The sequence below is a fragment of the Geotrypetes seraphini genome, chromosome 17, assembly GCF_902459505.1.
Source record: "Geotrypetes seraphini chromosome 17, aGeoSer1.1, whole genome shotgun sequence".
Taxonomy (NCBI): Eukaryota; Metazoa; Chordata; class Amphibia; order Gymnophiona; family Dermophiidae; genus Geotrypetes; species Geotrypetes seraphini.
The window spans coordinates 20482093-20508975 of NC_047100.1; the positions used below are offsets into that span (position 1 = coordinate 20482093).

General features: G+C 41.7%; 1 protein-coding gene across 3 annotated transcripts in view; it reads left to right on the forward strand.

Moving 5' to 3' along the window:
- PTPRG (protein tyrosine phosphatase receptor type G) overlaps window positions 1-26883 on the forward strand; it is a 720636-nt gene that overhangs the window by 506823 nt on the left and 186930 nt on the right. For all 3 annotated transcript variants that reach the window (XM_033925773.1, XM_033925774.1, XM_033925772.1), the window contains exon 8: window positions 9279-9471. In XM_033925773.1, coding sequence (XP_033781664.1) covers window positions 9279-9471 — 193 coding nt within the window. The remainder of the gene's footprint in view (window positions 1-9278; window positions 9472-26883) is intronic.

A 26883-nucleotide genomic window follows, 5' to 3' on the forward strand; every position in this document is an offset into this window, starting at 1 on the left:
AAAGCCTTAATGCCAGTGGTAATGATTCCCCCTTATGCTTACAAGCTGAAAAGAAAAAAAGACTGATGCTGAGAGGCTGTATTTTGTTGGATGAATGAAGCCACTTCTTGGATCAGAAGGTTGCCAGCTCTAGTCCTTGTTGTTTAGTGATTTTTCTGCCTCTTTGGAGTTCTTATTTGGTCATCGGAGATGATAATGTACTTAAATGTGGTCAATGTACAAATGTTATCCCCTATATATAGTGGTATCCAAAAGAAGGAAGGGGAAAATTCAGATTGGGAAAGTTAAAGCAATGGATGGAAATTAACATAGTAAATGACGGCAGCTAAAGACCTGCATGGTCCAACCAGTCTGCCAACAGTCACCATTCATTATCAAGGCAATGTTGATTCAACAATCTAGTAATTTTTCATTTGACTTGCTAAGTTCCACATTAAGATATTCCCAAGTCCAGCCCATTCTGATCCGTCTTGCCATGTACGGGACCCAGACCGTAGACATCTGTCCCCCATCGGCTCTACTGCCTCACTGCTGGAGTCACTGAGAGAAGCTAACTCCAGCTTGTCCAAATCTGTCTTGCCATATACTAGACACAGACCATACAAGCAGGAGCACGCTACAGGGCTTCAAAGAAGGTTTGGATAGGTACCTAGAGGACAAAGGAATTGAGGGGTACAGATAGGAGTAGAGGTAGGTTATAAGGATAGGATTAGAGGTAAGTTATAAAATTAGTCTGGGACCACTGTTCAGGCAATAGGCCTGATGGGCCGCCACGGGAGCAGACCGCTGGGCAAGATGAACCTCTGGTCTGTCCCAGCGGAGGCACCTTCTTATGTTCTTATGTCCAGCATCAGCTGAGATCCACCCAACAATATATTCTTTCCACTCCCTCCACGCGCCAAATAGTATACGACACCACCAGAAAAATAATCTTTTCTGTTTTAGCGCCAACATTGTGGAACTCTCTTCGCATTAACCTCAGGCAAGTTTAAATCAGGCCTCAAAACTTTCTTATTCAAAGATGCTTTTGGTACCTAAATTACAACACTTATACTAGAATCTACTTCTTTAAACTTTTTTCTCTTTTCTCCTTTTTTCACTTCTCTCTTCTCCTTCTAGTCCAGGTGTGCCCACACTTTTTTGGCTTGTGAGCTACTTTTAAAATGACCAAGACAAAATGATCTACCAACAATAAAATTTTTAAAAAACACAAAGCACATTGTATGCAGAGAAAATGTTAATTATCATTTATATTCAAGGGGGGGGGGTCAAAGAGGTCATGGCAGATGACTTTGAAATATGCAATGTCACCTCAGTAACAACTATACAAAAATAGACAAATATACACCCTCCTCTTTTACTAAACCGCGATAGTGTCTTTTAGCACAGGGAGCTGTGCTGAAAGCCCTGCGCTGCTCCCGACGCTCATAGGCTCCCTATGCTAAAAACCACTATCGCGGTTTAGTAAAAGGGGGCCATAGTGCAAAATTTAGACAGCAGATATAAATTCTCAAAATGGACACATTTTGATCACTAAATTTAAAATAAAATCATTTTTCCTACCTTTGCTGTCTGGTGATTTCATGGGTCTCTGGTTGCACTTCCTTCTTCTGACAGTAAATCCAATATTTCTTTCTTTCTGCCTCAAGACCTCATTCCATTCCCCAACCAACATCTCTCTCTTTCTCTCCATGAGTCCAACTTTTTCTTCCTCTTTCCCTGCCCCCTCCCCTTTCTGTCTTTCTTTCTGTCTGTCTTTCTCCCTGCTTCCCCAACGCCAGGTACATATAAGTGCCGGGCCCACAAGCCTTCCCCCCCCCCTCTCCCCATGTCAATTCTGACATCGGAGAGGAAGTTCCAGGCCAGCCAGGCAAGGGGAAGGCTGTGGGCCCGGCGCTGGTATGCGAATGGCCTGGCATCGGGGTAGCAGGGAGAACAGAACGCAAAGGCAACACGTTGCCTTTGCAATCTACTGGTTGATCGCAATCAACCTTCTGGGTACCCCTGTTCTATTTTTTTCTTTTATCATTCTCTTGTGACCCCCCTCTCTCCATTTATTGTAATATGATGCGTCCCCATATCATTTTTCCCTTTTGTGTCAAGTATGTCTGTCCATGGTTTTTAGCAATCCCTGTGCATCTCCACTATTTTTTATTCTTGTAAAATTTGTATGGAAACCGCATAGGCTTCAATAAGCGGTATATCAAATATAATAAAACTTGAAACTTCACTTTCCCATTACTGGGGCTTCCATTTAAGCATTACTCTTGGTGCATTCAAAATGAAGTTACAGTTGTTGATCTTGTTGACTTCGTGTCAGGGCTTTGCTTTTTCTATTCTACACCTTTATGAACTCTCATCACCATTTTTGCCTCCACTGCCTCTACAAGGGAGGGCATTCCAGGCGTCCATCACCCTCTCCATGAAAAAGTATTTCCTGACGTTACACCTAAATCTTCCATACCACAACCTCACGTTATGTAAAAGATTTTATGTTTGCAACAGAAGTGTTTATGGTTGTCGAAAGCTGGTAAAATATGAACCCTTCTTGGAGATGGAAGGCAAAAGGAAAATATGTGGAGGAAGCAGTGAAGGTAAGGGATTTAGGTCTAGATTCACTAAAGTCAGCGATCGTTGCTAAATTAGCGACGATCGCTGCTAACCAACCCGATTCACTAACCTGAGGCATCTAAACCAATCAGGGCCTTAGGCCCCTCCCCTTGCATCACATGATGCACCGGGGAGGGGCCTAAGGCCCAGTGTCATCGCGGGATGAGCAGGAGGTGTTTTCAATACCTCCTGCTCCCAACTTCAAGGCAAGGAGACCTGGAGAGGGGGCGTACAGTGGCAGGAGGGAGTGGGCATCCCCCCTGCCTTTTTCTTCAGGGGAGGGAGGGGAGGTGTTTCTGGGCAGGAGGAAGTGGGCATCCCTTCTGCCGTTTTTTTCGGGGAGAGGGAGGGAGCGGACGGGTGCCTTTAGGGCAGGAGAGAGTGGGTATCCATCGTGCCTTTTTCTTCGGCAGGAGGTTTTTCTGGGCAGGAGGGAGTTGGCATTCCTCCTACCATCTTTTTGGGATGGGGGCGGTGGCTCAGGAGTGCTAGCGCGGCGGGGTGGGTGTCTTTTTTAATGGGACAGATTGCACGCAGAACATCTGTTCCATTTTTTAAAAAGCAGACACCCTGACAGCAATAACTAGAGGCTGCTTCCCCTGTCATTACAGTTAGGGCTCTGCATTGTGTCAATCGCTCACTGAGATATTGAGTCGGTGGGTTTGCATTGAAATGATTTGCATCCCCCCCCCTGTGCAAATGATTTGCATGCAAACTTGATAGTGAATCATTCGCTGTTGGAAAATCAGCCAGAGAATCGGCCAACAGCGACTGAGTCGATATCTTTAGTGAATCTCGCCCTTAGACGTGTGCTTCTGGGCTTTTTATGGCTGCTCCTTCTCATGTCTCCTCCATGCTTACTGATTCCAAGGGAAATCTTTCAGCAGTAGTGAGGGGAAGCCGCCAAGACATCTAGGCATGTGTGTTTCTTAATATTACCCCTGTACTGTCAGCCACCAAGGCTGAAGTGCAGTGATCAGGAATGCCGATGAGGTGTACCAGCCCATTCTTCCACAATTAAGCTGTTCACATTGCTGACTTCTTCAGTGTTTGAGAAAATATTACAAATTGCTGATATGTGGGGAAATAAGCCAGTTAAGATTGAACTTGCACATTACATAGTCTCTATAATTTATGAACGATATTTGGGCCCGCATTTTAAACATAATGCAGAATAAATTTAAATGTCTGATCAGGATGTATTTGATTTAAATCAAATTGATTTTAAATCATGATTTAAATCAATAGTCAGAAAGACTTGATTTAAATGTCTGATCAGGGTAGATTTGATTTAAATCAAATTGACTTTAAATCATGATTTAAAGTCACTAGTCAGAAAGACGATTTAAATTATGTCCTTGACATTCTGAATGGTTAATGAAAAGTTGATCTGAACATTGCAATATCCTATTTGCTTTTGTATCTAAGGTTGTATCCTGTCTCCTAGTATATGTTAAATTATGGGAGCAGGTTGTCTTTTTAAAGAAAAGTTCTGCTTTCTCACTTAATAAGCCTCTGAGATTTTTAGTTTCAATCCCTTTCGAAGGAACAGGATTCTTCCATTCAGATCAGCTTAGCTCTGGAACGTGTGTGAACACGGGAAGATGCTTTTTGGAACTAAAATATTCTGTGCCTATAGGAAAAATCTCTCTCTAAGTCAAGAGTCGAGCGCTGAATTAGAAGAGCTGCTATAAATTGGAAACTATGTATAACTAGGTGACTTACCAGCTCTAGACAGTGATCCATGGATTTTCTGCTGTTGCTGTTTAGGGAGTTTCAAAGTTATTTTTCTGTTGACCCTGGCTGGCTAGGATTGTACATGGATTTCCTTAGTATTGTTGATTGCCAAGTAATTGCTGAGTTTAATGTTATTAAAAGTGGTTTTAGCTGGACATGCAGCCATGAAAAATACGAGTTGATATCAAATGATGCTGTACTCTAAATTATTTAGATAAAGAACATATCTTAAATCATGGAAATTAATCCTACTAATAATGTTGAAAACTCTTATTGGTTATTCTGTACATTTTACAAATGTATCTGTCTAAATTAAGGCCCTCTTTTACTGAGGTTCGCTAAACGCTAATGCGTCCGTCTATAGACTTAACATGCACGTGTTAGCGTTCAGCTCGCGCAAATCGGTTAGTAAAAGAAGGCCTAAGTGTTTAAATATTTTCTGGGGATACAGGTAGAGATAAAAAAGTATAAGAGACAGTTCCATACTGGATTTGGAGGGGGGGATGGGCTAAAGAGGGATAATAGATAGGGGAAAGAGAGCGCAATATCAGATGGAAGAGAGAGATAAAAACAGGATAATGCTGAATGGGGAGGAAAGAGAGAGCGATGGCAATGGATTTAGGCCAGGGGTGTCCAATGTCGGTCCTCGAGGGCCGCAATCCAGTCGGGTTTTCAGGATTTCCCCAATGAATATGCATATTCATTGGGGAAATCCTGAAAACCCGACTGGATTGCGGCCCTCGAGGACCGACATTGGACACCCCTGATTTAGGCAATGGCCCTCTTTTACAAAGGTGTGGATTTAGTGCTCGCTGAATCAATGCGTGCGCTAACTGTTAACACATCCATAGGATAACATGCACACATTAGCGCTTAGCGTGTGTTTAGTGCACGGTAATATTAAGTGCACGCTAAAAAGGATAGCGCACCTTTGTAAAAGAGGGGGAATGTATCACAAACTGCGTACTGAGACGCCGGCGAGGAGGAGAGTCGCCAGTGCCGGCTGACTGCTCGCAGGATGTGCCTCTGCAGCCAATTATTGATGTTAATTAGTGCTCATTAAAATTTGCACACGTCCCCCGGCTGTGTGCTGTTCTAATAGGCAGGGCCCTTAATCCTATAGCGGGTGTCCCAAAGTGCAGCGTGGTTATGGGCGGGGCATAGTTATAGAATACCGGGTAAGCGCAACTGACGCGAGCCAGCACTTATACCAGGTTTCAGAAGGAGTAAGTCTGGCGCCCCGAGTTAGGCATGGGAATCAACGCTACACACTGGTCCATAAAGGGCGCCCGCTGGTTTTCTGGGCGCCCATTTTTCAATGCTACTTAAGGAATTCAGGCTTCAAGTTTTATTTAGAGTGAAATGGTGTGGTGGCCGTGTTCGTCCACTTTCCAAGGCAATACATAGAAAAAAAAGAATATCATAGCCTGAAAAGTTAAACTCAAGCTTTGTTATTCGATTTGCAGAAGAATGAGGTGCTTTGCATGCATTTATACGCTTTACATCTCTACTATGCAGCCTTTGGTGACTTAAACCAACATGTATTGTAAATAATTCATAATGTTGCCATTTGACTCGTGTTTGAGCCCTATCGACTTGATGAACATCATCAAGATTTTGTGACAGAATACAGAGGTAGATTGCCAAGCCTTTCTTCTGCGCAGTATAAATTCAATGTTGTCACCGTTGTCGCATTAAATGTGATCCTCTGCCTCCAGCACTGCCCAGATGGGTGGTACATAGTTAGTCTGACATTTCCGCTGAAACCTATCCACCTTGGGAGACCCTGCTGGTAGTGAAACTACCGACAGGATAGCTTTCAGCTTCTCAGATGCACGCAAGCCCAAGTGACACAACAAGTCCTTGCAGTGGCGTAGCGAGGATAAGAGGCACCCGGGGCTGTGACGTTCCCCCACACCCTCCTCTCCACTCCCCCCCCCCCACTCCTTCCATGCCCCTTCCCCCCACCACACTCACACCCTCCCTTCCCATCCCCCATTCCTCTAAATCTTCACCTGCGCGAGCAGCTTCTCCGGCCCGCTGCTCGTGCTGGCATTCCTTTTGACATCACTTCCGGGCCCAGCGACCTGGAAGTAATTTCAGAGGGAGCCAAGCCAGTGCTAGCAGCAGGATAGAATAGTTACTCGCGCTGGCAAAAATTTTTAAAGAAGTACGGGGGGGGGGCGGGGAGGTCGAAGAAGGTAGAGTGCAAGCATGGCATGGGGAGCGAAGAGGTGCTGGGGTCCCCACCAAGACAGAGCCCAGGGTGGTCCGTCTTCCTCCCCATACTACCCCATAAATTCCATGTACCACGTACCATAATACATGTTAAGAGTCAAATATCATGCATTATTCCGTTAAAAACTTTGCAACTACCTCCCCCCCCCCCCCCCCCAATGGAAGAAATTGTTCAGGACTAAGAATTTACCCAGATAACCGTTTAGTAACCTTAGCAATTGAAACTGGTCCTTGTATTGCCTCCGTTCTCGTTGTTATCATTTCATGGGCACCAAAGAAAGCGAAATGGCACTTTGTGTTGCTTTTTCCATTTGCGAAGCAATATGACACTTAAGTCTTTCTAGATTTATAGCCCGGACACGCTGCCAGAAAAATCTTACTCTGTGGCCTTCAGTGTCAGTCTGTGAGGCGTTAAATCTTACTCTTTGGGATGGGTCCAGTCTTGGCATTTCTGTACAGGTGTTCTGCTGAGCGAAGGAAAAAATGTTCATAATCCTTTCATGGATGTTCTGCTGCAAATAGTAATTGCATGGCACATAAATCATCAGCAGATATTTTCAAGTTTCTTTATTTTTGATATACCGTCTATCAAAACAAGTGTCTAAACTGTGTACAATATACTAAGATTGAAGAAAGCAATAAAATAGGTAAATAAAAACAATATTTTATCAAATATTAAAAATATTAGATGGATTCACATTGATTTACATGGAACAAAAGGGAAGTTGGGGAGGGGAAAGTTTTTTTTAAAATATATCAAAGTAAAATTAGTAAAAATGGAAGGTAAATGGGGGGACTAACATAGTTGGGGGGGGGGCAGTCCACCCCAGGTGCAGTCTTTCTAAATGGCGCAGGTGTCCATCTGCCTCTCTACCCCCCTCCTTCCCAAACCCCCTGCCACGCGCTCCTTCCCGTCCCTCGTAGCGTGAGCAGCATTTCGAACTTGCCACCCACTTGGGGGTTGCCTCTCTCTGACATCACTTTCAGGCCCCGCGCCTAGGAAGTGACATAGTAACATAGTAGATGACGGCAGATAAAGACCCGAATGGTCCATCCAGTCTGCCCAACCTGATTCAATTTAAATTTTTTCTTCTTGGCTATTTCTAGGCAAGAATCCAAAGCTCTACCCGGTACTGTGCTTGGGTTCCAACTGCCAAAATCTCCGTTAAAACCTACTCCAGCCCTTCTAAACCCTCCCGGCCATTGAAGCCCAGCCCATCCTCCCCCAAACAGCCATATACCGACACAGACCGTGCAAGTCTGCCCAGAACTGGCCTTAGTTCAATTTTTAATATTATTTTCTGATTCTACATCCTCTGTGTTCATCCCATGCTTCTTTGAACTCAGTCATGTACTCAAGGAGGGCCTGTATGTAACATTAGAGATGGGGGTGGGGTCAGGCTTTTTCTCATTGGGGACCAGTCTACACTGGGGGGGGGGGGTAAGAATGAGGGGAGGGATAGATGGAAACAGGTGAGATTTAAAGTGGTTATTCTTGCATCTCTCTTTACTTGTCTAATTTTCTTTTCCTGACCGGTGCCTTATATCAACAGCTTTATGATACCAATGTTATGTTTTTGCTTCTCATGCATTTTCTTCTATTGATAAGAGAAGTAACAGAAAATATATGATAGCCCATGTTTTCCAAGAAAAAGAATTTGTAAAAAAAAAAAAAATTATGTGGATGTAGTGGAAAATTTTGGACCTGGATTCTCTAACTGGCGCCCCAATTCTGTAAAACAAATGCTGATTAAATGACATTTATAACTGAGTTTAAGGTACCTACTGACGCCTATAAAATTGGCGCCAGAATATTGTGCCTCCATAGGCTCTTTAAGCTGCTTAACATCACTGTTGGGCGTGGTTAACGCCAGAAGTGGCGTTGGGCAGCCTAAAGCGCCTATGGAGGTTCAATTCACATCAGAGGTGGGTGCCTGAAATGTCGACCTGGGAAACCCTGACCTACATTTCTGGTGCTTACCTTTGCCGGAGCTGCAATTCTGTACCCGGCACCGTCGTCTGATTCAGTGTTTCTCAACTCAGTCTTGGAGTACCCCCTTGCCAGCCAGGTTTTCAGGCTATCCACAGTGAATATGCATAAACTTGATTTGCATGCATTGCTTCCATTATATGCAAAACCTGACTGGCAAGCACCAAGTTGAGAAACACTGGTCTGATTGACACGTGATCGGCAGCCACCGGCAACGGTGCCGGTTACAGAAGCCGGGCCTGGATGGATTTTCTCTGCAAAATAGGACATATTTCCTTCAAAATAAGACATCAGTTTTATAATAACAAATTCTTATTTCTATGATAATGAGTTTTCATTTGTGGAAGATTTTTCTCTCCCACCCACATTAAATAGGAGACATCTCTGTATAAATCAGATCTAATATGTTTTAATGGGATCAAACCAAGAATGAAACTTCCTTTGCTTTTGGTATACTTATGTTTAATACATCCGTGCACAGATTGAACTGTACCCACTCAGTTTCTGGCAGGATGGACAACAGAGCTGTTAGATCAGTCTATTGGCAGTAAATTCAGCGGGCAGCTTGGTTTCCTGTATGACTTATCAGTTTTGGCATCAGAACTTCCTGCCATATTCTACCTCCTTATCAGCCGTCCAGATTCTACCACATTGTTTTCTAATAAATGTTCTTTTTCTTCTGCATATGAACTCTTGTGTTCAGCTGGAGGCATTCTATTCCATATTTACCACTGAGCAGCAAGACCATGTCAAGTCTGTAGAGTACTTGAGGAACAACTTCCGGCCCCAGCAAGATCTCAATGGCAGGGTGGTGTTCAAGTCTGCAGTTAAGGACGCTTGGAGCCAAGATATCACCGGCTTCTTAGAAAACCCACTTGGCACAGAAGCCTCAAAAGGTACATTTGGTCAATATGATTTTCTGCTGTATGAAAAAAGATATTCTCCAATAAACTAATAGTTATTTGAAATTAAAAAGGTATTTGTTTTAGCAAGAGAGCGTTCTCAGGGGGAGGGGAATGCTTTCTGTTTCTCAAAATAATTTATCTCATGCTGGGGCTATCTGTGATCTAAAGGCTTTATGGGGCAATTGTATATCTTGGCACTTGATATAGATGCCACAGTGTAGAGCGTTATTCCCACTTAGGCACTTAGGCATGAATACTAACATAAAAGTGCGCTGAAAGTTTGGCATACCAGCTTACGGCAGGTGTAAGTTGACTTGCCTAAGTGCAACATGCAAAGCGTTCCAACTGATAGTATTCTATAAGTTATGCATGTCACATGGTTACACACCCATGATCCAGAGCCCTCTCTTCCACCTGTAGACCCCCCAGTAGCCCCCCACCCCTAACTCACCTTCCCCCCCATACCTTTTAAGATGAAAGTCTGGCTGGAAGGATGCATACACCCACCGATGGTAAGCCTGCCACTCCAAATTGGCGGGCCTTCTCCTTCCTGGTGTACTCTGGGATGTGCCGAGGAAGGGCCTTAGGTATCTGGCCAATCAGAGTCTTATGCCACTCCCACTGCATCATAGGATTCACTGGGAATAAGGGTTAAGACTCCGGTTGGCCCAGGTATGTGCCTAAGGCCCCTCCTTGGTGCATCCCAGAATGCTCTGGGAAGGGAAAGGCCCACTATTTTAGAATGGTGGGCCTACCGGCCAGAGGGTGTAAGCCATCCCTCCAACTGGACTTTCATCTTAAACGGAACAGGCAGGGAGTGCTGTGGGGTTCTACCGGTTGGGGTGTGCTGAGTGGTCTACAGATGGGAGGAGCTCTGGAAAGGGGGTGTCACTGGGTGGGGGGTTGTTCCTGGGGATGGTGGCAGGAGGGAGAGGGCATCCCTCTTGCCTGGTGATTTCTTGGGGGGAGGGGGTGTCGGCAGTGGAAGGAAGTGGGAATCCCTCCTGCTGAGTGATTTCTTGGGGGGAGAGGTTGTGGCGAAAAGGAATGGGCATCCCAGCTGACTTTGTGTGAGTGTTCGGGGATTCCCTGAGGCGGCCACTCAGCTGATCACAGCAGGGAGATTTCCTTTCCATGATCAGCTGATGGCAAGGGATCATGCATGATTCTGTAGCCGGCACCTCTGACATGGGTGGTGGTTAGAGAATTGGGGTGGTTAGGTGGGGTTAGGCATCTTTCCATTAGGACAGATGTGATTCTATATAGGATGCCAGTCTGAGATTCTCAGCTGCTTCTAAGGCAGCTGCTGAGACTGGCGTCCTATACAGAATTTTTCCCTAAGTGCCAGATTCTGTATAGTGTGACCAAAGTTGCAAATGCAAATTGGTGCACACTGCTGATTTGTGCATGCAACTTAACTGTTTAACAAGATAATAAATGCCAATAAGTAGGTCGTTAACAAGTAGTAATTGGTGCTAATTGGAAGTTACACACGCAACTTTCTTAGGGCTAGATTCACTAAGCAAACCGATCGTGTACCAATCGGTTTGCGACCCGATTTTACTCCGGCCTGATTCACTTACCTCTCTGCCGATCTGATACCAATCTGTGCATGCAAATGAGGAGAACAGCATGCAAAGTAGGTAGGAATCTGATTCACTAAACAAATCTTGCAAACCAACTAGGCTGGCTGATCAACACAAGAAGCGACTGCTGGAGACCAGTCGCAAATATCCTTTCCGACTCTCCAGCTCCATTTCCACCCTGCTCTCTGCTGCCTCAACAATATTTATCTATCTGCCCCGATCTTGTGCTCTGGCTCGAATCTCTCCTGCCCTTCCCCGCACTGCGAGTCTGTGGTTTTAACCCACGGGTTTAAAGCGGGTTAAAACCAAGGGCTCGCTGGGCTAGCAAATGTAAAGTTAAAGTTTTGTTTTTGTTTAAAAGTCGCGGCTCAGACGGCTCATAGATGCATGTGCAGACCATCTACAGATGGTCTGCACATGCTTCGGGATCGCACGCTAGCGATCTGTGTGGTCAGAAGGGGGTGTTCCTCCGATTGCCCTCATTTAAATTTTTTTGTTTTGGAAATTCGTTGGGCCTGCAAGGATTGGGAATGCAATGGAGGTTAGTGAATCTATCCCTAAGTGCATTCTATAAAGTGGTGTGAGTACATTCTAGTGCACAAATCTCAAAATGGGGTGTGGTAAGAACCCTAATGGCAAAACCCAAAGCTGCTGATATACAAGCACCAACTTCAAATAGTCCTTCCCATGGCATGAAATATCCAACCACTAAATACTCAAGGAAATGCAGATTACTTTATAACTGAAGAAACATGCATCATATTACAAATTTATTTTGTTTTAAATCAACTGGGAAGAGATGTTAGTTTTGATTGAAATCCAGACTGCCTCTGGAACTCATTGTCTTTGCATTGATGTGAAGACACCAATACTGACAGATTTAAAACAAACTTTAAAGCATTTTCATCTAAAGATGCCTAGAATATGTAACTCCCACCCATGGAATAAAACGAATGAAGATAGAGCATCCTCCCCTCCCCCTCGTGTACTAACCTTTTATTTACTGCTTTCCTGTCATATATTGTACTTCTCTCCCCTTCCCTGTTCGTTTCTATGAGTCCTGTTAGTGCTGAGTCTTAATTATGTCCCCCCGAAATTTTGAAATATGATTGATGTTAACCGCTTAGACTATTTTTTTAGGCGGTATATAAAATTTTAATGAAACTTGGAAACTATAGTAAGGGGAGGAGCACGAGCAGATCGTGGGCATTCTTAAAAGTTTGGTGCGCTATTATAGAATACGCCTGATCTGCACGCAACTTAGCCGCAGGTGGTTAGGCTTGGACTTCATTGGCCTAATTGGGTCTGCCTAAATGTTAGTCAAACATGCAGGCCTTAAGCGTGATTCTATAGATGGAGAGTGCTTTTTATAGAATCGCATTAAGTGCCGTTCTGATTGGCATTGATATTTTAGGCACCATATATAGAATTTGGAGGTTACATACTTTATGGAATAGCGTCTATGGAAATACATACTATTGGTGCCAGTGAGGCGTCTAACATTACATTCCAAAATATAGAATTTCCCTTAATGTGTCTTTTCTTATAGCCACACAATTGTTTCCCACGTATTCACCTTTATAGGACCCCCAGGGACCCCTGAAGAAGAATTTTTGTCGAAACACGGACTGTGTTGGGTCCTGTATCCCTAGCGGACTAGGTCCTTTAAGGCTTTTGTGTGGATGACCTATTTTTATGTAGATGATTTTGGTGTAACTTTGGAACAGGGAAAGCAGTTACTTACAATGTCCAGTGTGACACGGACAAGAGGACATAGACTGAAGCTGAGGGGGGACAGGTCCAGGACGAATATCAGGAAGTTCTGTTTCACGCAGCGAGTGGTGGACACCTGGAATGCTCTCCCAGAGGAAGTAATTGCAGAATCTACCGTTCTAGGATTTAAGGGTAAACTAGATGCACATCTCCTTAAGAGTGGCATAGAGTGATACGGGTAAGGGTAAATTAGATGCACATCTCCCTTGAGAAGCATATAGTGATATGGGGACTAAAACTATGCCAGGGTAGACCTGGCAGGGCATCCGCGTGTGTGGATCGCTGGACTTGATGGACCCAGGGTCTGATCCAGAGATGGCAATTCTTATGTTCTTATGACTCTTTCAAATAAAGTCCATTTAGGAACATTGTCACTCCACAGAGTTTTTTTGGTTTTCTCTGGATTTTCTTCTCTGTGGATATCTTGGGGTCAATTCTTTTTGTTTTTAGCTGAACAATTGACATTTGCAATTTTCAAAATGAGGTTTTATTCCGAAGAGCCAACAGTGGTTAAACACAAAACAGGAGACTGAACAGTTAAGGGTTTACTGTGTGTTCATGTGTGTGATTTATAGATATCTGATTTTGCTGCATTTTGAAACAGCCATTAGAGTTTCTCTGGTGAACATGGTGGTGCCCAGAACCAATCTCAAAACCCTTATTGCTGACTAAAAGCACCAAAATGAACTCTTGAGGGCCAGATTCTATAATCGGCAACTGCCTACAGAACCGACGCTGGCCGCGTGTCAATCACGCTTGGGTGTCATTTAAAGAATCACGGCTAACGTCGCCCACCACAAAACTTAGGCGTCTGCAGTGTAAGCAGACACCTAGGTTCTTTTGCGAATCGCTTCTGTTGGCGCCTAACCTTGGGCGCCATTAGGCGGCTTTGTGTAGATGCCTAATTTTTTAACATGCATTTTTAATTGGTTTTTAATAGAGTGGTCAATTACTGTGCCAATTAAAACAATTAAGTTAGATGGTGATACAGCGCCAGTTGCCACCTAACTTATGGTACAATTTACAGAATCAGGCCCTGAGGCCCAAATGTTAGGCTCCAATTTCGTAGGCGCCCAACTAGATAGGCGCCTGTCTAAATTGATTAACACGCTCAAACCTTTTTATCAGCAATAATTGAAACTTTGGTGGCCTATCAAGAAGGAGCGATTCTGTAATAAGGCGCCTCTAAAAATTTAGGCGGCCTTCAAAAAAATAGACACTGTGCACGTTAGGCGTGGGCGTGGCTACATGTGAGGCGCCTTGTTGCAGAATCGCTAGTCTTAAGCGTGCTTAGGCGCTCGCATAGGCACCTAACTTTTAATTGTGCCTAGAGCTGGGCGCCGCCACTCGGCGCAATTCATTAAAAAGCAGCCAGTTTTACTTGGGTCGCGCTGAACAGTGCCTAATTCTGTTCCTAACTTTTGGGTGCTTCTTATAGAATTAGCCCTTGAGTGACCAAAAGGCATGCAGTCTCTTGTCAAGTTCTTAGTATGCAAGCCGTGTCGGTCCCCATTTTCTGAGCTTTGAATCACAGCTGGGGAAACAGCAGTAAAACAAATAGGTAACAGAACCTCAGTAAAAAGGTTAACATCCTGTTGATATCCTGATTTGATATGAAAATAATGCATTAACATCATCTCCTTAGGGATCTGCATTGACCCTGCCCTGGAAAATGTAAGACGGCCATCGTTTGTCTGTAGAAAAACAAAATGTGGTTTTTAAGCCGAGCAGGCCCAGGTGTGAAGTCTTACATTTTCTTGCCTGCTTGAGCTGGCCACAGATAAACAACGCGACTTAGCATGTGCTCCCCAAGGGATTTCGTCGAGAGAGACCAGGGCTCTTGGGAACTTATTATTCTGCATCAGACGAATATTTGCCAGAGAGAGAATTTGTAGTACTTCACAAAGGAGAAGAGACCTTTTTTTTTTTATCTCAAAACATCTAAAGAATTGACAAAGGACTTCTGTCACAAATTAGGTGTATTTATATCCCACTGATAGCCCCTAATCAGTAAAACCGATTGCTTTATTTCATGTTAATTCATCATCATTTTGAGTGTCTTGTTTTTATCATTCCCTGCTGGCAATGTGTTTCTGTTGTTTTTTTTTTCTTTCTGTCTTTTAAATAATTTTGTTTGTCAGTTGCAAACACAATATCTCCCCTTTTTATTTAAATTCAGATGTCTTCACTGTCTAAAGGTTTAGAAAACTCCCCCCATATAGCTACTTCCAACATAATGAACCTGTGTAATGCAGAATATGATGTAATTTTCTTGTGAATTTCACTTGAGCTTCTCCCTTCAGACTTTCAGGGTTCATGAAAAAGATACTTTTCCTTTCAATACCTTGAGTATATGTAGTCTCGTCAAATAACCTCCTCTCCTAGGATAAGCAGCATAAAATCTGTTTTACTCCTTGGGATCTTGCCAGATACTTGGGACCTGGTTGGCCACTGTTGGAAACAGGATACTGGGCTCGATGGACCTTCGGTCTGTCCCAGTATAGCAACTCTTATGTTCTTATGTGAGCCACGTATAGCACAATCAAGAATTGTGACATCACTGATTAATTTGGCTCTTAGGCATTGGTGGAATGAGGCATTATGACATCACAATCTCAGCTCTGGAATGTTACTACTATTTGGGTTTCTGCCAGATACTTGGGACCTGGGTTGGCCACTGTTGGAAACAGGACACACTGGGCTTGATGGACCTTCAGTCTGTCCCAGTATGGCAAGTCTTATGTTCATATGTTCCGATAGATGGGCTTAGCAGATACTTTATGAGAAATTTACCATTATCATGCTGATGCCATGGTACAGACTTCACTGCAATATCCATCATGCCCAGAAGAGGGGCTAACTACAAGCTTTGTGAAACTCAGTTACATATATGCATATGTGTGTGTGTACTTACTGGACTGTACGTAGACACACACAGGTCTATTCTGCCCATTTGCCCCTACCTACACTGTTTTGGCTAGGGATAACTTCTACTGGTCTACTGTGGAAGTTCCAATGTGTATTCAGAAAGAAAGTGGTTGGCGTGTGTACTTGTTGCAGGTTTCTGGGTCTTGCTGCGGTAGAAACCGACGTTCCAGCCTGCTCTGAAGTCTGCAGTATGACTTTGAAAATAGTGGGTTCACTGACCTGATTGGGAACAGAGCAGTCCACCAATTTGAAATTTGGCGGGAAAGTCAAGTTGGTCAGAAATTTGAGCTTTGTTGTGAAAGTCCATAGAATGGAAAAAGTCTCTGGTAGGTTTAAAGATGTTCTCCCCGTGGAGCTGGGTTAGATGTTCTCTCAGCGTTTCCGCAGCTGTTTGGCTACCACTGTTGTTTTTTCTCCTTTAGAATACCACATGGCTCAATTTTCTTGCTGCTCTGTAGATGCAGTGTCCACTACTAGTTTTTACTCATCCAACCCTGTCCTGGAGGACCACCAAGCCAGTCGGGTTTTTGGGATAGCCCTAATGAAGATGCATGGGGCAGATTTGCATGCCTGTCACCTCCATTATATGCAAATCTCTCTCATCTCTCTATTCATTAGGGCTGTTCCAAAAACCCGACTGGGAACCGCTGTTCTAGACATTTACCTGTACAATTTTATTTATTTATTTATTCATTCAATTTTCTATACCATTCTCCCATGGTAGCTCAGAATGGTTTACATGAATCTATTCAGATACTCAAGCATTTTTCCATCTGTCTTGGAAGGCTCACAATCTATCTAGGGGGATTAAGTGACTTGCCCAGGGTCACAAGGAGCAGTGTGAGTTTGAACCTACAAACTCAGGGTGCTGAAGCTGTAGCTTTAACCTCTGTGCCACACTCTAACCTTGTCCTTATAGCGTCCTCCCAAAACTATAGTATCGATAACTGAACTCCACGCAACGTGTTTCATGCAGAGAAAGTACAGTATTGCTTCCTTTTCTCCTGCTAGAGGTATTATACTTCAGGGTTTAGGAAAAGGATTCTTTTTCAAATAATCAATCATAAAAGATAAAATTCTGGCGTAAAAGATATAGTTTCTGTTCAAATCACCTGTATAATTTTATTAATATTTTGTTAACTGAGTTGAGCCCGCCTGTTGGGATAAATTGGGATACAAAATCAAAGGTTAGATTATATGTAGTTTTGTCATATAACTACCCCTCCCTGGGGTTGGGCTTAGCAGATGCTCTCTGAGAAATTTATACTTCATCAACCAAGCAGACTTGCTTATCCAGGTGCTTTAGTACTTTGGTTGGCTGCTTAAATGTCGAGAGTACGTCTTGTTTAAAAGTTCTTCTTTTTCAGTTGATCTGTGTCTGATTCATTTTTGTATACCAAAATGCCCAATTTTTTTTTACTATTTAACATTCACACTATAAGAATAACCATACCGGATCAGACCAGCTGTCTGTTTAGCCCAGTGTTCCGCTTTCAACAGCGCCCTAACTGGGTCACAAGTACCTGGCAGAATTTCAGAGTAGAAAGATTCCCGTGCTATCAATCCCAGAGATAAGTAGCGGCTTTCTTCATGTCTATCTTAATAGCAGATGAAGGACTTTTCCTCCAGGAACTTATCTAAACCTTTTGCAACCCCCAATACACTAACTGTTGGTTGCAACATCCTCTGGCATGAAAAATTTTTTTTCTTCTGTTTGTTTGAAAAGTATTACCATGAAATTTCATGGTGTCCCCCAGTCTTTGTACCCTTGGGAAAGAGTAAAAAAATTGAATCACGTTTACCTGTTATGCACCACTGAGGATTGTGTAGAATTGTATCATATCTCACCAGATCTTTGAGCTTTCAATGATTTTTATTTTTACCATTTTTTTTTTTTAATATCTATTCTGTTAGATTTTTATATCATCTGCAGGCAAGAAGATGATATTAGAAAAGTAGGCACATACTTTCCCTTATAACAGAGAAATTGGTACCACAAAGTCCTGTTGGTATTTTGGCTTTTAGACAACTCCCTGTTTATCTTTTGGGGAAATTCGTATTCAAAGCACTTATGCTAATACATTTCTTCAAATGTATACACGCTCACCAATGTCCCATTAAATTATATGTGTATATTACAACAATCTAAATCAGACTTTTATATCTCCAGACCTTTAGCGTGCCTTAGTAAAAGGACCCCTAAGTGCACTAATAATTTATAAAGTTGAATGTTTTATACCTGAATTAAGCCACAGTTTCATTGAGAGAGTTTTTTGGAGACTGATGATTGAAAATGACCCTATACACAGGATTAAACATATATGTCCAACAAAGAGGTCTATTAGTTCTAAGGGGTCCTGAAGTCTCTTTTACTCTCTCATATAAATTTACAACTAAAAGTACCAATTTTTGTGCAATCGATAGGATTTTACTAAGGTGTGACAGTTTGCAGAGAAACCATATAATATTTATAACCATCCACGTAGTTCTCATTAAACAAAAGCACTTTCTTAACAAATTCCCCTTGAGATATGCTCTTGACATCAGATTTCTCTTTCACAGATGTCTGATTAAACTCCCACAGGTGTTTGATTACTTTTCCCAGGTGTCTAATATATATGATGTTGCTTGCGAACGCTGGGATTTTGGCCTTGGAGTGCCATCTTTCATTATGATCTGATATCTGGCTTAAATAATCATTAGACCTGTCTATACTAGTGCATCTAATGTCTCTTGATTCCAAATCAGTGTTCAGCTGATTTGCTTCATCCCTCTGCATGTACCTCTTTTTCCTGTTCAGACATTCCTTGATGGTATATTCAATGATTCTGAGTCATGCAAAGTTCTTAAAGTGTTTTTGCACTTTGTTTCAAAGGTGGTTGAGTAATCTTAATAAAGAAGGACATAATTTAGTAGTTAGAGCAGCAGGTTAAGAACCAGAAAAGCCAGGGTTCAAATCCCACTGACACCCCTCGTGACCTTTTTCAAGTTACTTAATCCTCCATTGCCAGAGGTGTGAGCCCTGCAGGGCCAGGAAAACACGAAGGTGGTTTGAAAAGTGGTTAAAAAAAAAAGCAAGTTAAACAACATAGTCTCCATCAAGGACTATAAAATTAGTCTTAACGAGTTTCCAGTTTTTTTCATAAGCTATTTTTCCTACGATACGAAAAAACTGGAAAATCGCTGGATGAAGTGTATAGCCCTTAATGGAGACTATGTTTTTTAGCTTGCTGTTTTACCAACCTTTTCAAACCACCCTCGCATGTGTAACTTGCCTTGAACTACTACTGAAAACAAATGAGCTGAGGGGAACCAAGATGGGCGCCAAGTGCAACACGAGTCTTATTGCGGGGTTTGCTTGGGCTTTCTTTCTCTTTTTCCTTTTGACTTGAGTACCTTTTTCAAGTATGCCAAAAGCATAAAAACTATTGCGTTTAGAGGCTAAAGGCCTGATTCTCAAAATGGTATCCCAATTGTAGGCAACGGTAGGCATCCTACTGCCATCTAACTGACCAATCGAGATGCAACCAGTTGCAGCACTCACAATTTCTTTTTTTCGATTCATAGATTTTTAATTATTTAAATTTGGTTGTAAATGCTATAAAGTCTTACATGGTTTAGCGCTTGATTATTTTGTGGATTATTTTTAATTCATTAATTCACAACGCCCAAGCTGTAATTGTAATTTGTTTGCTTTTTCATCGTTAAAGGGTCGTTTACACAAGAGCTATTTTCAACGACTCCTATCTTTTCAGGCAGCTTCTTGTGATAAAAAGTTTGCAAATCTGTTAGTTATCTCTGTCTTGCCAACAGTTCAGGAAATTATTGAAAAACCTACTTATTTAAGAAATTTTTGTAACTTCTAGGTCATTTGTTTATATTGGCACTGTTTCAATTTTCTTTTGTAATCCGCATAGAACTCCTAAGGTACTGCAGTTTTTCTGTTATGGACGTAGGTGTGTTTCCACCTGTTAAGATTATTTTTGTAGACATTATGGTTTATCATATATGATCTGAAGAAAATTCTTGTACCTGACTTACAAATGCAGCATTATAAAGTGGGAGTTGTTAAAATTAAAGTGGATGTGCAGATGGCTCTTAAGAAAATTTCTGAGAAAATTAAATAGCTCCATGAGAAAGCTGAGGATTAATGTTGAGTTTGTCTATTAAATTGTATTTTTATTTTTATGTACCAACTGCAAGCCCAAAGGCTATTGAAACAGTATGCAGTAGGTGTTTTTCTGTCCCTAGAGGGCTCACAATCTGAGTTTGTTTCTGAGGCAATGGAGGGTTTCATCACGTGACTTGGCCAACCTCACAAGGAGCAGCATTGGGATTTGAACCAGGCTCCCATGATTCTCAGTCTGCAACTCTAACCATTAGGCTACTCCTCTGTCCCATATTGATGTGGATAATGACAAATTTGAGTAGAAAAGTGGAAACCATTCAAAAACTCTCTTTGATCTAGGCATGCAATTTCAGGATTGGAATTGTTCAAGAACTATGCGGACCGCCATGCATTTCCCAGGGAGATTTTTCCACCTGTGGCAAAGACTTTCATTTTTTTGTTTGTTTGTTTTTTTTTTGGGGGGGGGGTCGTATAGACTTATGATCGGAGATGTTGCGTACGCGGGAATTGGAAACATCATTGGAGAATGTTAAGTCCACTGAAACACTTTTTGTTACATTTATTTTGGAACCTAATAAAGAATGTTTTATGCAACCTTTCTGCAGAAATATTTCTAAGACATTTGAGTACTAAAGTTTTATTATAGACAAATAGAGCGTAGATCTTTTTAAAACTGGAACATCTATTTTTTTAAGATATCCTGCTATATTGTAGTGCTGTGTGTATTGTTTTTTTTTTTTGTTTTAATCCTCCACAGTTAGTGGACCTTAATAATATAAATAAGAGACCTTTTAGAAATAGAGAAGCCTCCCCCCCCTTTTGGCAATATGATGAACAATAATTTGCATGTCTGGTAAAAGGAATTGGAATGTACGAGGGAGTGCTGGAAAGTTCTCAGCCCAGCCAACCAACTTCCTAAATTCTGAGCATTTGAAAGGAGCGTTTTCTTATTTTGTTAAGTGCCAATCTGCAGAAACAAAATTCTCTGTTCTGACATGGTTTCAGATCATTGATTGAACCGTATCCACGTCATTCCCTTCTTGATTGGGCTGAAAACTTTTCAGCACTCCCTCATACTTTGGGCATTTTCTTAATTAACTTTGAACAGGTGACGTATGGTGTAGCTATGAGTACACGTTCAGGGTTTTGTAATGTAATGTTTTATTGTTGTTTTTTTGGGGGGACACGTTCCTTTTTGCATTCTTGCTTTCCTGTTTCTTATTGTGGTTCTCTTTCTCTAGCCATAAACCTTTATATCTGTTTGTTTTTATTTGAAATATTTACCCCCTTCTTTACAAAGCCGCACTAGCATTATTAGTGCCAGCCGTGGCGGTAACAGCGCGGACGCTCATAGGAATTCTGTGAGCGTTGTAGTCAGCGCCTTTGTAAAGGGAGGTGGGTTAATTAGCTATTTCTTCCTCTCTTTGGTTTATGTTTTTGTTATGAAGCTTGTATTTCGTACAAACTTTTAATAAACTATACATTTTTAAAAAGTTAAGCTAAATAGAAATAAATCATTAACCCCCCTCCCCCTTTTACAAAGCCGCATTAGGTTTTTTTTTATCACCGGCCACGGCGGTATTAGCTACGACGCTCATAAGAATTCTGTGGGCAGCCAGCGATTTAAAAAAAATAAAAAAAAAGCCTTACGTGGCTTTGTAAACGGGAGGGATAAAATGTAGATATCATGTCAGTGGCACACTTCTACCCAAGCAGAACATTTTAATTCAAGTTCGCTATTTCACACTACCTGTCATTATAAACAATATTCATATTGAAATTGTCGCATGTCCTACCTGAGCAGCCCCATGTACACACACAGAGTCAACTGTGATCACTTGGAGAGAATGATAGAAGTGCCATCGCAAATTATGATTCTCCTTATCGTGTGGAGCGACACAAGATCCTCTACTACCAAGAAATACATCAGAGAAGAGAAAATGTGGCAGAAAGATACAGAAATTTCCCATGGTGCTGGGAGCCATAGGCCATACTTTGATCACCTCTGATATGTCTTCTTACCATATGGGAGACGGATTTTGTCGGGAAATGTCTTTTAAGGAGGTGTCATCTACAGAATGGTTTTGATCTGTCTGTTAGAGAATTCAGGACTTTATTTTAAACTTCCAGCAGTTCTTCAGACAATGTTCTAATGGAAGAGGGCTCAGCAATGTTTAAAACTCTCATTCATATAGAGAGATACTCAAACCCAAATATTTCCATACCTGGTTTTTACAAGAGATGGCCATTGTCTTGCTCTATCTGTTTACATCATAACAGTATGTAGTTAATACTAAGAAAATAAGGAATATATTGAATTTAACACTGATTGTAATCCCTTAATAATTTTCCCTTTTGTTTTGATGTCGTATGTATAAATTATTTAATTTAAATGATTTAAATTTTGTATAAGAATGTTCGTATTTGCAAATTTAATTTGTTAAGATTTATGTTTGTGTGATTTGTTACCTATATTTGGTTATTTTAACAATTTGTACATCGCCAAGAACTTGGAATAGGCGATTAATCAAATTATATAATAAACTTGGATTATAACGTAAGCTCTGTGCTTCTGAAAGAGTTCCTAGATTTTCTGGAGATAAACCTGAAATTCACCACCAGCAAAGGAGGCTTAGTGGAGACGATTTAAGGCCAGTGTTTTGGGTTGTTGGGTTTTTTTTGTTCAGCAACCACAGCAAACACCTGCAATTTTCAAAGACAAACGGTAGGTAATCGCTCTGTGTGCATGCCATGAACCAGAATCTTCGGTGCACAAATATTAGCCTAACAAAATTGTATATGCAAGAAATTTTTGTGACTTTAGCAACATTCTAGTTCACGCACAGACGTGTGCTGTGCTTTTTGGTTTCCTTTGGGCATTCGCACAGTGATGCCGTTATTACCACAGAATCTGTATGTGCGTGTGTCTGATTAGTGTGCAAGATCTGCACGCTTTGAATTTGCATATCGTTAGCTTCTTCATCACCGCAGAATGTTTTCTTCTTAATGCATGGCTTCTATTTCAAGATTAATTATGATTATTATTGTATTCAGCTTTGTAAGATTGTAGGAATGAATACATAAAAATCAATTTAAAAGGCTTGAATGCATGGATTTCTATATATAAATGCTATTTCCTTGCATTCAAGCCTTTTAAATGTGACATGGATGGATATCCTGAAACACATAATGGCTTTGCTGTCCCTTCTTGAAGAGACTTTACTCGGTGCAAATAACCTAAAATTCCAGCTTCACAGTATAGCGAAGTGTCTCGGCAGCCATCAGCAACGTGAAAATGATCCGTGTTGCGTAAAGCAGAAAAGTTCAAACTCTCTGACTTGCAAACGATGGGTCGTAAATATGACAGGCCAGAGGATGTAGTCATATCAGAAGTAACTGGGGTAAGATACAAAGTTTACCCTTTAACCTTTTTTGCAAATGGTAACATCTTGAGTTCGGGCAGGTCACGCGGTCCTCCATTGCCCCTGGTATATTAGATGGATTGTGAGCTAACCAAGACAGGCAGGGAAAATGCTTTGAATACCTGATTAAATTAATGTAAACTGGAAGAATGGTATAGAAAATTGAATGAATAAATAGAAAAAGGAGTAAATTCACTGGCCTGTTTACCTCCGAGCCTGTGTGCTAATCACCACGAGTTGATGCATTTTTAACTTAAGATATTAACGCTAACGACCTTGTACCAAGGCCAGTAATATACCTAATTTTCTCATATGTAAGCTTTCCTTCTGGTATCTGAATGTTGACATTAATGCACATGTAAATTACCAAGGCAATATTTAAAATGAGTTCATTAAGCATGAAAATGCATCTACTATCCAATGTTTCCTTCTGTGTTTAACGTAGCCCAAGTAAAGCTGCAAAGTTAAGTACAACTCGGGCAGAACAGTTAAGGGGATCATTTCAAAAGGGAAATACGTATTTGGGTAAAAACAGTGCGTTATTTGCCAAACTAGCCTTAATACAATTGCTTGCACTATTTCCCGGATTCTATATATAAGTTGCCCAAAACTGGTTGTGCACGGATCCCAGATCCACGTGCAAACTAGCTAGTTAATGAGCCATCAAGTCAAAAACTGATGATAACTGTCAGTAATTTGAGTTTTCGTGCAGACCTTTTCGATGAAATGCACACCTAAATTTTATAGCGTGGCAATGGGAGGTTTATGGGCGGGTGAGGGGCATTCCCCAGAAATTAGGCACAGGGTTATACAATAGGGTCATTTGCACACCCAGCTGCCGTGAGTTGCGTGCCAACATTTACAAAGTGTGCGTGAATTTCAAAAAGTTGTTGAAAACTCAGCTTATCTGTTGACGCTTTCATGTAATATTCTAGACGAGGATAGCTAATTGACATTGCCATGTTATGTAATGTATGACAGATAGGAGACTATGATAGACAATGTCCTTGATTTATATGCTTTCTTCTTTTACATTGTGTATGTTCTTCAGTAAACAGATTAGTTTTAGGCGGTCTATAAATTTTTACAATAAATAAATGAGTGCCACACCCAAAGTAAGGTGCAAGATGCGCACTAAGCTAGTAATTCTGTAAATACTTTACTGCACGGTCCGGCAAACTTTCTCAAGAAAGGTGGTGGCCGAAGCTTGAGGCACCCAGTTCCTTATACATTAAACAACTTGCTTTGAGTTTAGTCTCCTATCTGTTTATTCCAATGCATTCTGCACCACCCATCTGGTCCCCATCTAATGTTTGCGTTTGACCCCATGGTTATAGGAAAAGCTGTATTATAAAACCATTAGCATCATATCTATATTATTTGAATGTTCTGATTTGTGCTTATTAGATGCTTCATAAGGATTATGTCTCCCTTTAAGTATGTATTCTGTCTCTCTTATTTGAATTTCAGCATTGTTAATAAGTATCCTGTTGAAATTATTTCATGGTAGTCCAATTATTAAGTTTCAATTTATTGATTTTGACCTTACCTCAGTCATTGTATTTTGGGCTAGATTCATTTAAAAAAAACCAACCTGATGCAGCGATTTTATAAAAGCGATTCAAGTCTCCCCAAAAAAACTCATGCAAATGAGGTTGGCAGTAGCAAAGACTCACTAAATTTGCATGTTCCCATCGCAGGTGATAGTGATGGGCACATGCGCAGAATAAACAAAAAAAAAAAAAACAACAGCGGGAGAGATGCCCAATCTCTCCTGCCACCAACCAACACCCCCCAACCTCCTATGGGAGGGGCCTTAAACAACCTGGGCCAATCAGAGTCTCAAGCTCCTCCCTGGATGCAACAGGAAGGGGCCTAAGGCTCTGATTGGCCCAGATACATAAGGCTCCTCCCATAGGGAAGCAAGCTTTTATTATTCCCACAAAAAATAGACAATTTGATTCTTCGTGTAAATTATTTTTTTTCCATTAGCCACATTGAAAACACACGCCACAAGATGCACTTTTAACAGTGCTGTCACTGTACCGGCACCCCAAGAACAGTCACTGATCTTTGTCACCAAAAGCCGACTCCGCTCTTAGAGAATGGCCCGGTGATGTTTAAAAATCTACCGGTGTGCTCGTTTCAGTATTCGAGAGCCCATTTGCATGGCAGTGTCAGAGACTGCTAGAAAACTCGCTAAAGACCACCATAAGCCATTTTGATAATCCACCCCTAAAATATACTCGTGCTCCTTGTTCTTTCTTCTCAAATGCATTACCTTGCATTTTTACACATTAAACTTCATCTGCCATTTCTCTGCCCATTTCTCTAACTGCCTCAAATCTCTCTGTAGTTCCTCGCTGTCCTTTTGTGATCTGATTGCCCGACATAACTTCGTGTCATCTGCAAACTTGATGATTTCACTGGACGTTCCTTCTTCTAGGTCGTTGATGAAAATATTAAATAAGGTGGGCCCAAGAACCGACCCCTGGGACACACCGCTAGTCACTTTCTCCCAGTCTGAGAGCTTCCCTTTTATGCCCACCCTCTGCATTCTGTTTTCCAGCCATTTGCCTATCCACCTTAGTATGTCTCCCTCTATTCCGTAGCTTTGTAATTTCCTGAGAAGTCTTTCGTGTGGAACTTTGTCGAACGCTTTCTGGAAATCCAAGTATATTATGTCCACTGGTTCCTCGTTATCGATTTGTTTGTTTACTGTTTCAAAGATTTGTAGTAAATTTGTCAAGCATGACTTCCCTTTCCTGAAGCCGTGTTGACTGGCTCTCATCAGGTCATGTGTATTCAAGTGCCGGACTATGCTATCTTTGATCAGTGCTTCGACCATTTTTCCAGGGACAGACGTAAGACTCACTGGTCTGTAATTGCCCGGTTCTCCTTTTGATCCTTTTTTGAAAACTGGGGTGACATATGCTATCTTCCAGTCGTCCAGTATCTGTCCGGTTCTAATTGTCAGGTTAGCAAGGTTTTGCAGTAGTTCTCCGATTTCTACCTTCAGTTCCTTTAATACTCTCGGGTGAATTCCATCCAGTCCAGGGGATTTGTCACTTTTAAGTTTGTCGATCTGGTAGTATATCTGGTCCAAATCCACTTCTACTGTGGTGAGGCTGTCCTCTATTTCTCCCTTGAACACTTTCACTGCTTCAGGTATTGATGTAATGTCTTCCTTCGTAAAGACAGACGCAAAGAAGGAGTTCAATCTGTCTGCAATTTGTTTGTCCTCTTTGATGTACCCTTTTCTTCCCTGGTCGTCCAGCAGACCCACTGCCTCTTTTGTAGGTTTTTTTCCCTTTAATGTATCCAAAAAAGGGCTTGAAGTTTTTGGTCTCTTGCGCTATTTTCTCCTCATAGACCTTTTTGGCATCCCTCACCGCCTTGTGACATTTCTTCTGATCGTCTTTGTGGCTGTTCCATGCTTCGGTTGTTCTTTCGCATTTCCATTTTTTAAAGGAGTTCTTATCTCTTACGGCATCCTTCAGCTCATTAGTAAGCCATGCTGGTTCTCCTTTGCTTTTATTTTTCCGTCCTTTGGATATCTGCAGAA